The 12,127-nt window shown below is 33.9% G+C and overlaps 1 protein-coding gene across 3 annotated transcripts in view; it reads right to left on the bottom strand.

The window, feature by feature from the left end:
• Positions 1 to 11,664, bottom strand: part of LOC118200559 (acetoacetyl-CoA synthetase-like) — a 94,307-nt gene extending 82,643 nt beyond the window's left edge. The window contains exons 1-2 of one of the 3 annotated variants that reach the window (XM_035372518.2): positions 11,413 to 11,664; positions 4,142 to 4,258 (exon numbers count right to left, since the gene is read on the bottom strand). In XM_035372518.2, the coding sequence (XP_035228409.1) occupies positions 4,142 to 4,258; positions 11,413 to 11,422 (127 nt within the window). In that variant the 5' untranslated portion in view covers positions 11,423 to 11,664. The remainder of the gene's footprint in view (positions 1 to 4,141; positions 4,259 to 11,412) is intronic. The other 2 variants (XM_085825572.1, XM_085825571.1) reach the window with 2 other exon arrangements.
• Positions 11,665 to 12,127: the final 463 nt, after the last annotated feature.

Here is a 12,127-nt window from a genome sequence, read left to right as displayed (position 1 = left end):
TACCTTAATTAGTAACATGAGCACACAATTAAATGTTTCGAAATTACTGCTGACATATTTTTGAACTATTTTAACATTCATTTAGCATACATTATCTCCTTAATAACAAAATTAATCATAATTCCTTATTTGCATATAAAATATACTTTCTAAGTGTCTACTGGCTTTAACGCCTGGCATTCTCATCATGTTATTAACCGACATTAACACAATTTAAATTTTCTCCGTTAGTATAGTAATTATAGGGAGGGAGCTCTCTTCATTTATATATTGTGCTTCCCAAGAAATTAAGAGGGACTTACCTTTGATCCCGATAGTAGAAAATGACGAGTTGTGCTCAATTCTGTACAATTTCCTCATCGCGCTGCATAACACTTCACTTAATAATATCACCACGGTAATGCTGATGATCACTTTTACCATCCACTGTTTCAACACTGCACGAACATTTCAATTAATAATATCACCACGGTAATACGGATGATCACTTTTCACACGACGAGGTTTCATACACCCTTTCGTTTATTTGCACGTGTAGGCTTACGCGCGCCACTTTCCGTCTTTCATGACCATCTTTTGTCATCTTCCTTGCTTTCGTGAATTATTTCCTTCATTTAAACCACGTTCACTCAAATCACTTTTTACGATCTTACTTCCTTCGTATTTTTGGTGATTTCTTTTTTCCCACTATCCTGCCGACTGCGCCATTTGTCATGCCTCGCGCTCGTTCAAACACGAGGTGGGTTCTTCTGTGTAAACTTACCATAGTGGGAAAATAACAGTTGTCCGCTTTGACATTTTCTTCACTAATTTATTACACAAACTGCACTATGGATACACCATACAACGAGTACACTGTAACATAAACTATATACAATATATATATACAAGGCGCGCAAAAGAAATTAAAATATATTTCTTTTTCTCTACGTTCTCACACGGCATGCTCGCCGGTCCAACTCCCCGTGCCCTCTCCGTCCAGTCTTTCTTCTCCCCACCAGCCTGCCTCGACCGGTTTTTCCGGGGTAAGTCACTTCCGTTCTTCGTCTTTCATCAGGGGAAGGAACTTCACACAACGTATTTTCTCTTCAAAAGTAGCTTGCATCCAAAATAAGATACAGCGAAAGAGGGTTTAGAATGCTAGGTTATTGGGGCAGAATACATATGAGTCAGAAATTCTTTAATTCAGGCAATGAAATTTACAGTATGTTTTTATAGCATTTTGAGTAGCTAATAATAATTAAACAATGTGATTAATATAAGAAAGTAATTTTTTTTGTATTCTAGAATAATTTAAAAGTAAGATTTATTTTAGTCTTTTTTTTTTTTTTTTTTAATATATATTAACTAAATGTGTACTTGAAACCTCCAGTTAAAAAAAAAACAAAAACAAAAAAGAAAACAGAAAAGTAAATGAAGTAAAATAAAATAAAATATGTGTTTACCGTAGATTTGTAAAATTATTTATCAGTCAAAATGCATGTGATTAATCTTAAAATGTTTACAAGAAATTTGTTATAAATGCGTAAAAATTCCATATTAATTTATGTTTAATTAAAAAAAGGTGCATACTCCAAACATTAATTCTAATTTTTAACTTTTTTACAGCTCATGTCTTAGTCAGTTTAATAAAGGAGCGAGCCAAAACCGCTCACATAATTGTTAAAAGATATTGAAGGCAAATATTCTTATCCCCCGCCCCCCTCAAAAAAAAACTTGAAATTTCCATAAAACTTTTGGTTTATGTAAGGACAGATGATCAACTAATTTTTTTTTTTATTTTTCAGGATTTTCAGTATTTGTGGATAAAACATTTTATGAAAACAGATATTTTATTTCTTGTAGTGCTCTAATACACTCGTGTGCAAAAGTAAGAGAATTTCAAAATTATATTTATTTTTACGACAGGTATAGTTTCAAAAATACTAATTGTGATACCGAAGAATTATTCAAACATTCAGAGTCTAATACGTAAATTTGCGTACATGTACCTGTCTGTGGAGCTGTGGCTATAGAGGGCACATAAGCACACGTGGGGGTTTCGACGATTTGTGTGCTTGCACTCCTTCACGATATTTGCTGTGTTTCTCGCAAGAGTTGTTTAAATTTTGTAAAATATCAAGAAAATGAGTAGCCTAGGATATATGGGTGACGGAATGAGATGGAGAATTGACGGTAGATTGGAGGTAGGCTAATCACAAACGCAGCTGGCTACAAAGCTCAATGTAACACCTATTGTCTTTCGCAATTTATGAGGACACTCGATTTATATCCAGAAGCTCTGGAAAATGTCGACCAACACACGTCAGTGAGAAAAAGGATCGTTATTTGGCATTTTCAGCGTATACCCAGTAGACCCGCTGCTTGCGTCCCGCTCACTGCAGGACACAAACGAACGCATTTAAACATGGTGCAGACACCGCACGCTTTAGACCGAAGATCAATGCAGCACATTTTTTTACAGATTAGTCGAGATTCAGTATGGACACTTATTCACGAGTACCTGCATTCTGCACTTATTCTCGGCGTACCTGTATTAATGGTATCGTGTTCCAAAGAGAGACTATGGAACACAAAGTCCTTATAATAGTGGAAGTGTAATGGTTTGTGTAGACATTACGTTGGACAGCCAATACCCCTGGACGTGTATGATAAACCCTCCCTTACTGCTATGAAACGTCTATTCCCTATGTAGCATAGACAGGAGATCTTAGAGCCTTATGTTAAACTATTCGAAGGTACAATGGCTCCTGAGCTCCAGTTAATGGAACAAAACGCTTATCCACATAGGGATTAGCTGGTGGTCAATTACTTGGAAAATGATGATATTAGCCGCCTGTACTGGCCAGTCAGATCTTCATAGCTCCTGAATTTAACAGTAGAAAGCACGTCTGGCAATTTCATCTTGCCATCCCCATCCGAGAATCATCCCGGTGTTGCACACTAGCTTGCTGCTGGCGTGGAATCAACTATCACAGGGACTTCTCAACTGCCTCCTGTCTAATATACAATCATACTGCGCGACCTGTCTGGCTGTGAAAGAGAAACATACCTACATCAGATTCACTTTCGGTTCTATATTACGACGTGGATTTCGAACATCCCTGCATTATCAGCTTTACTGATAATCATATCTACATAAAACAACTTTTGAATGGCACATCTCTTTCTCTATTTTAAGTGTATATTCATGCCAAATTTAATTAAGATCTGTCCCTTAAATTTTCATAATTCAAATTAATGTGCAATTCTCTTAACTGTGCAATTCTCTTAACTGAGAGTACATCTTTGTTTAATAGCAAAGAGAAAATTAAATTTGTTTCATGCCAACTATTCAACTTACTAATTAACATCGTCTAGTACTTTAAAAAATGCTTGTGGTGTTAATAAATTTGCTAAACATTCATATACGAACTTCTTCTCTTTTGTAGAACAGTTGGTAAATTTGAAAGCAGTTACGATAATTCATTCCATTACCATATGATATATTGGCTGAATGAACGACTTAATACAGTCCACGTGACAGGCATAAATCACATATGCATTATGAATAGAAAATAAATAATTTGGAAGTCTGAAAAATGCAATTTTGAAAGAAATTATTTTATAAAATAAGAGCAAAAATTTAATTGTAGAGACATTAGGTTATTTCGAAAGCAAGAGAGATTGAAAAAGGAGCAAACGCCTTCGCCGGGAATCAAACCGCGGACCTCTGGAATACGCACCCAGCGTGCAGACCACCACACCACGAAGGCATGCCAAGAAAGCGGGAGAAATACCTTACAGAATAAGCAAAATTTGATCGAACTTCCTATAATCCTAAATGTTTAAATGCCTGCATCTGTTTTAAAATCATCAGATCGAAGTTTACTACGTTTCTAACGCATTTAATTTCATTTTCCTTTGCAAAAAGAATTCTTAATTTGCACAAAGCTTCAAATTCATTCATTTTTTTAAAAGAGGTTGAAGATGTAAAATATTTTTGAATTGCTTTTTTACTTTGATAAAATACTGTACCTTTTCTTGATAAAAATCTGGTAGGAAACTTCTGTATACCAAGCAGTTTTGTGTTTTAAAATAATATAAATTTCGCTCAGTTTTCCCGACGCAAGTTATTTTTACGCAATAATTTTAAACTTACCAAAATGTAGATTGAACTTCTTCTCGACTACTTTCTTGAATTTTTCAAGTTGCGTGTCTGGAACTTTCTTGTCCCACGAAAGCACTGATCGGAATCCCACAAGTTTTGAATGATCTTCTAAAAAGAAAAAAAAATATGAAGCGTTTAAAAATTATTTATTATAAGCATAATAATCAGAAACACTTCCCACTATTCACGAATTAACCCTTTAAAGGCTAAAACGCCCGAGACGCCACATTCATTCGAACGAACACAACCGCCAGAAACAACCGAGATTGCGAGGTTTTCTTCCCTAACTCTAGAGTAGGAGTACAGTAGTAAGTAGATTTTGACAGTAGGAGGTGCAGTTTCCTCAAATGCGTTGTATCAGTTTATTGTAGACAACTTGTCCCAAAAGGCTAATGGAAGCTTCTTTGTCAGGAAGTAGAATGGATGTCATTTTAAATCGTCCCACTCTTTGTGCATTAATGGAGGGGGAGGGCAGAAAACGGAAGGACGGTAATGGACGGGAACGGGCTTTCTGGTATTTTAAGGCCACTGGTGGGTTTAGTAGGATACAGGTTAGTAAAGGCTTTGGTTTTCTAGCGGTTAGTAAACTTCTCAAGATTAAAGTTTCTTGCATCATTATATCCCTCTGTTCATGATGCACCTATAACTGCCATTTCACGTCCGCAAAACTTGCAGTAATTGCCTTTCACTGTTAGGTGGCATGACAGTATTCACTAAAGACATGCACAATAGTGACGACATGTGCGACACCAACCATTCGGCGCGATGTTGCATTTTGAGCAAAGACTTTTGAGTTTCCTTCATCATAAGCAGATTCCTTTCATTGAACAAGACATTCAGATCAGATTTATCGCTCGCTGTCTCCATTGTTCCTTGCTATTCTTGTATTCCTTATTAAGATACGGTATACTCTTAAAGAAAACATTAATTTAATTAAAAAAAAACATTTGCAATCTTAATCAAGTTCAGAGCCTTTCAGTGGCCAGCGCTGAAAACTGGTAGTTTGGTCCAAGGTTCGAAATCCTGCGAACGGGCTGGCTCCAAGGGCGCTTCCGTGGTTTACCTCATGTGTAGAGTGCATACAAGCCAGTTTCCCTTAGAAACTCCTCCACGAACGGCTCCTTCCTCTTAGGCAGATAGCTATCGGTGCTTTGCTGTAATCATATAAACGGAACTAAACACCATAACTATTGATAACAGCCAGCTTGACGAATTTGTAGTTGTTTGTATGTGTAAACAATTGCAGAAATTTTAGTGTTATCAGACTTATCAGAGCTTCTATCAGAGCAGTATTCGCTGATACTAACTTTCTGTTTAGCATTTCAGTATTTCTTCTTAAATTACTCATGATAACTAAAGAAGCGTGTTTCATCAAAATTATATGAACCAAATAGCAGTTTACTCTTGTTCTATAATAATATTGACAATACTCATCTAATTCTTTCTTTGCAATCGCCTCCTCTCGCATTAACTGAAACTTTCTCTGAAATGTCTCCACACATTGTCTGGAACTCAACGACTGCAGATTGTTCGTTAATCTTGAGCCTAACGCTTCTTGTTTACCCTTTAGGCACGTACGATTGATATATGGGATATGCACGGATACGTGGCACGTCTCTTGCTCTAGCATGCGGTACGTTGATTTTGGGTTTGAAATTATCGAAATATATTTCGGTTGAATTACGATTTTTATTTAATATCTGCGTTATTTTGACATTTGGCAACAGAAAAATAATTTCTAAAAAAAAAAAAAAAAAAAAAAAAAAAAACGATTTATTATGATTAACTATGAAACTAGCTCACAGTCATTTTGACAAGTATCTTTACAGCTATGTATTCATAATACAGAATTATGAAAACAGAGCTGGAATTGTTGAAAGGGGAATAAATTTGGTAATTTATTCGTCTCATTACATCGATAATTGTCAGCATAAATTAGGAGCCTATAAAAACAATGTTTTTTGTAATTTTCCTTGTAGAGATGTTATGTTAATTGGAAAAGCCAGAGAGATGAAAAATAAGCAATTCCTTCGCCGAGAATCGAACTGCGGACCTCTGGAATACGCAGCGAGCGTGTTGACCACCACACTACGAACGCACGCCAAGAAGGTGAGAGAAATACCTTATATACCCCATTTTAAAGGGCGACTGGGTTTTAGGGGGACCCCAATCGCCAAATCCTGGGTGTGGGGAATCATCATCCACCAGCCTTTTAGTTCGGGCGCCACTGTAGAGACATTCGGCATTTTTTGGAAGTAGGAAAGATAAAAAATGAGCAACGCCTTCGCCGGGAATCGAACCACGGATCTCTGAAATACGCGCCCAGCATGCAGACCACTACACCACGAAGGCACGCCAAGAAGACGAGAGAAATACCGTATATCTTCATGAAGTCCGAAATACGCTGAAGTGTCTTTTAAATAAGTTAAAGGCAATTCAAGTTATCTTAAACGATGCGACAGACACCAAAAGAGGGAATTTACTGATTATTTTAGGAGCCCCATCCCAGCGGTAAAATCACTGAAAACTGTTAGTTTTCGGTCCGGGGTCGAATCCCAGTGAACGGGCTAGCTGTATGAGGTTTTCCCCTGTGTAACGTGTGTACGAGTCAGGTTCCCTTAGAAAGTCCTCCATGAAGGCATGTTTTCTCTTAAGCAGATAGAACAGGCTTTGTCGTAATCAAATAAACCAAACTAAAAAATGTTTTCAGGATGTATCAGGATAACGGCGTAAGAATATATGTTCCAGGAAATGTTATTTCAATGAGGATTAGGTAATAATTTAGCATTTTAAAGGGGTTTGTCCTATAAGTATTTTCCATGTACGTTTTGAATATAAGATTATACATTTACAGTTTTTGTTTGTTTGTTTGTTTACAGCTAACTCCTGATTAATCAGGAATTACGTCCGTTGTTAATCCGAAAGCAGTTAGAAAAAACACAGAAAAGAGAAATCATTCATACCTCACAATCAACAAGAAAATGGCATTCACAGTTAACGTGTATATTCAAATTGTTACGTAAATTGAACAAATAAACAAAACAAAAATAATACGCTGTAAATAGCAATAAAGTAAACATTAATAAGAAGTGAAGAAAGAAAGTTATACATGGTGTTAAAGAACAATATTTAAAAGAGAACTCGGAAGAAAATCATTGTGTTCAAACTTACGTAAGAGCCGGTTACAATATTTTGCTTTTTGACTCAATTTATCTGCTGCCACTGCTCTGAACACGTGGATTTTACTTTTACTTTCTGCATTTTGAGTGAAAAGTTTTGTTTACGCTGATGATTTAAGATTGCAAGTTTTCTATCACTCTTCGATAAACAAACTTAAATATTTTTAGACAGCATCCTGTTAATTTTTCATATACATTTTACCAGCTTTTACGGAGTGTTAGGTACCCACTGGTCCAGTAGTAAAATCGCTGAAACATTGGTAGTTAGATCTGGGTTAGATTCTAGCCAAACGGGCTGATTGCATGGATGTTTTCGTTGTTATCCTCATGTGTAATGTTAACACAAGCCAGTTTCCCTTAAAAAAAAATCTTCCACGAAGGCATTCTTCCTGTTAGGCAAATATGCGTAGCGGGCTTTTGTCCTAATCAAATAACAAACCAAAACATGAAGCTTCAGTTAGCTGAAGTTCTTATAATACAATATAATATCTATGCAAATTGGGGGAAATTAAAATTTGTAGTTAACATTCAGCAAACTTTAACTTGTTCCTGAACATTAAACACTTGTTGCGCCTCAATGAAATGATATTTTAGTCTTCACTACGCCTGCCTTCTTTGATGGAAATGAAGGAGACAAATTAGAAGAAAAACAAACTGCATTTTTAATTTGTAAAATTATACTGTCAGTTTTCCTCAGTCTTTTAAATATTTTTCAGTCTTAATATTTCGATTTTGTTATAATCTAGATTCATTTTCAGAAGCACATACACTTTTCAGAAGTAAGTTGGTTTAACTTTACATAAAAAATCATAAATATTTAGGAATTTGTTTTGTACAATATAAAGTGAATCTACTTTTATTTTCAGTTAATCTTTTCAGCTAATTTTCGAAAGTAGAATGTACCTTTCTGGATAGCATAATGTAATAAACTTACATTTTGAAAAATTTGATGTATGCCTTACATTCTGTCACGCTCCTTTTTGTTTAAAAATTTCTGACCCGCGAACTGGAGCACAAGCTGATAGCTACTTATCTATATCCTATATCTCATTTCTTAGAAGCAGAAAAAGTAAAGTTAAATTGGATCATATATTTAGTAAAACTTCTTAAGAACTGCCTCTCAAAAGGTATTTCTAAGGGAAAATAATTCATACTCATATTATTTATTTAAAAAAAAGCGAACCAAGCGAATGCACATTTTGAAATGGGAAAAAAAATAACATCTCAAAAGTTGCAACAGATTGACAACTAAATATCTTAGATAAACTGAACAAGTAGAATTGAGATTCTACTTGTTCAGTTTATCTACACCAAGATTAACATGATTATGCTAATATTCACAGGATTATTTATTTTTCGAAAGAAATCTCTTCGTTCTGTTTATTGTTTCCAATTTGCAAATTTTGTAACATAAAAAATAAGAACTGTTACTTGAGGAAGATATTTGTTGCACCCATGAAAGTAAACCATCATAAATACAACAAATATACTTTGAATAATTAAATCTTTTCCTAAGAAATCCAGTTGACAAGTATCCACCTGATATTGATTTATGACGTAATAGAAAACATATTTATGATGCAATAGCAATTTTTTTCTTTATCATATGGATTTGCCATGTAAAAAGCCGATATTATATGGAAGATTGTAATCTATAACGTTAATTTCTGGAAACTTAATTTTAAATTAATATATTGTTGTGATGAATCTCTCTTGTTTAATATCAGAACAATCCCCTGAAATTCATCTTGGCAAAGGAGCAAGAATATGACTGTCGTTGACAAGAGTCTTATGCACCAAGCAGATTACACTACGACTATGCTCTTATGCTCTCCCTCCCCCCAATTTTAAAGAACACCTCAGGGGGCCGGGTTTGAGGGTCTCCCATCTCTCTTCTCGTACCACCAACCTCTCGAGATTACTTTCAGCTCGCCACATATTTTGAGTGCCCCCATGCCACAAATAACACTATACATTAACAAACATCCATGCCTTCTAAGGAATTCGAAACCGGGTCTTTCAGCACGGTAATCGAAATTACTAACCACTGTCCCGGTCTGGCGGCTTAATTAATATGCCTTTAGTAACTACTTACCTTAAAATTGTTTCAAGCGCTAAATTAAAATTTGCATACCAAAATCAGATTGGAATTTTTTCTAATAAGTAACGATAAACTATTCAGATTTCGCGCTGTAATATGAAGTTTTAAGATTGCATTATTATTTAAAAAATTTTTACGAGTCCGAAAAATTTTAAATATTCCAGAACATAATTCAGTTGCCATAATTGTAACAGGCCTTAATTTTAAAATTAAGATTTCGTAACCCTTTGGATAGCCTCTGGAATAAAAAACAAAAATAAACGATGGTCATTTAAATAGAAGGCAAAAACAAAATGATAAATAAAAAAAATAATGTACTGTAATAAAAGATAATCATGTTCTGATAAACCAGTTTATAGCCAATATTGCGCAAGCAATTTTTCATTGATATGTTTTGCACAACGATAATTTTCACTGATATGTTTTGCACAACGATAATTTTATTAAGCCAGAATACAAACATTAGCTACATTTTTTACTCATGTCAAAGCATAATAAATAGATGTTTATATTGGAATAATTTAATTCAAACAAAGCACACAGGGTTGTCTGACTAAGCTCAATCGCAGGTTTAAGCCCGAAGGTATCGCATTGCTATTCACTATTAAGAACCTCTCAAAGGGACTTTCAGCGGGACGATTTTTAAGACCCTCCATACTGCAAAGACAATAAAATCACAAATTCACAAGCTTATCCGGGATTCACTATTAAGAACCTCTCGAAGGGACTTTCAGATGGACGATTTTTAAGAGCATCCATACTGCAAAAACAATAACATCATAAATTCACAAGCTTATCCGGGATTCAAACCTAGATCCAACAGCATTGAAATCAGTCAGACTGTACTAACCTGTATACACTGACCTTAAAAATAAAAAAATAAAGAAAAGGAATATGTATTCCATGAGTTATAAAATATTTGTTGACATTTCATTTCAGTTTTATAATTTGAGTGCCTGCGTCGATATCTTTGAAAGTTCTATTTGTCTAAATTTTCTTAATTCCAGTTCTCAAAGTTATAGTTTTTTAGAACTTAGAATTATCAGAACCTGAATCAGTTTCCAGCAGAATTTATGAATGACTTTTTTAGTAAAAATTTACACTGGATTTCAAACTTTAAAGATAGGAATTTAATGTTTAAATTCTCGGAACTTTTACTGTGTGACTACTTTGAATTTAGCTTACATTTAAAAGTTACTTGGAAATTAAATTTACTTAAATAATACAAAGTTACGATAAAAATTTCCCAAAAATTTTAATTGTTAATAGTTTTTATTATTGAAAAATAATCATTTCTTCCAACAACGAAAGCAAGCTGGACTGTAGTTACGCAGAGTAGTTATCTAAGGAAAAATAACCTTTTTATACATTACTGATAAAAAGATAAGAGAAGAACAGGAAATTCAAAAGAAAAATGCAAAAAATGTCAAAGCAATATAAGAAAGTTTGAAAAATGAGCGAGAGTCAAATGACTCAAGACAATGCGAGAAAGTTAACAGTTCAAAAACAAACCAAAAAAAGCAAGAAATTCAACTAAATTTAAAAAAATGCAAAAACGTTAAGAGTTTAAAAAAAATGCAAGAAGGTGAACTGAATCAAAAAAATGCAAGAAAGTTAAGAGCTCAAAAATGAAACAAAAAAAAAAAAAATGCAAGAAAGTCAATTGAATCAAGAAAATTAAGAGTTTAAAAAAGAAAAGAGGAGGTAACAAAAAAAAGTGGAAAAACATCAAACTGAATCAGAAGCTGTAAGTCTAAATTAAAAAAATATGAAAGAAAATTACCTTTTCTTTATTAGTAATTAATGCCGTTATTCTAATGAAATACGATGAAAATTCTATCTTCGACGAAACCGAGTATGACGTTAAAATTAGCGTCAATAATGAACACTATTTTCTATCATTATTTATGCTTGTTTCTACATTCATCAAATTTATATCGTCAATTATTACATTACAAATAATCTTAAAGGTTCATACTCACTTTTTCCCATGCTGTTCTTTCGAAGAAAATCAAAAAGGTGATATAATATAGAGAAAAATTAATCTAATTTATTTCATTGGCTTCAAATAGGTAGCATAAATAGCAGGTAACATTTTAGCTTTATGCGGACTGGAACACAGGCTGGGCTTCTTAAGAGCTACAATGCTGATAACAATTGGTATCGATAAAGTAAATAACAACAGTCCGAGACAAAAACTGTTGCTGATTCAAGCGCAATATCTCACTAGACATATACGTAATATCGTCATAGTGGAAATTGGCGCGTTGTAATATCGCTTTATCAGAAGTTTCAAAGTACTTTGTCCGACATTAAATATTAAAGTTAAAATTATCGTCATCGATAAAAATGATTAAACATTAAACTTTAGCAGTTATCTGGAAAACGATATTTCATAACATTTCGTAAAATACTTAATATTGAAAAGAAAAAAAGTAAATTTGTATCATGTATTCTTATTTTTTCCCATTGAAGTACGGTTAGTAACGTTATTTTCCTATTGGGGTTTTTATACAAAACAATATAATTAATCTATCCTTAAAATATTTAAGATCTTTTTACATCAATTAAAGCTTCTCAACGAACGATGTTCAGCATTTCCAGTTCTCCCTCATATATTTTTTCTAGTAATTCCTTTGCATAAAATTACCAAGCGCAAACTAATTATAGCATTAAGATATGCGAATACAATACAGA

This window comes from Stegodyphus dumicola, chromosome 10 (assembly GCF_044657685.1).
Source record: "Stegodyphus dumicola isolate Sdum_Otavi_A_Nest chromosome 10, ASM4465768v1".
NCBI lineage: Eukaryota > Metazoa > Arthropoda > Arachnida > Araneae > Eresidae > Stegodyphus > Stegodyphus dumicola.
The sequence above is the reverse complement of the archived record's forward strand: the minus strand, read 5'-3'. Positions and strand labels throughout refer to the sequence as shown.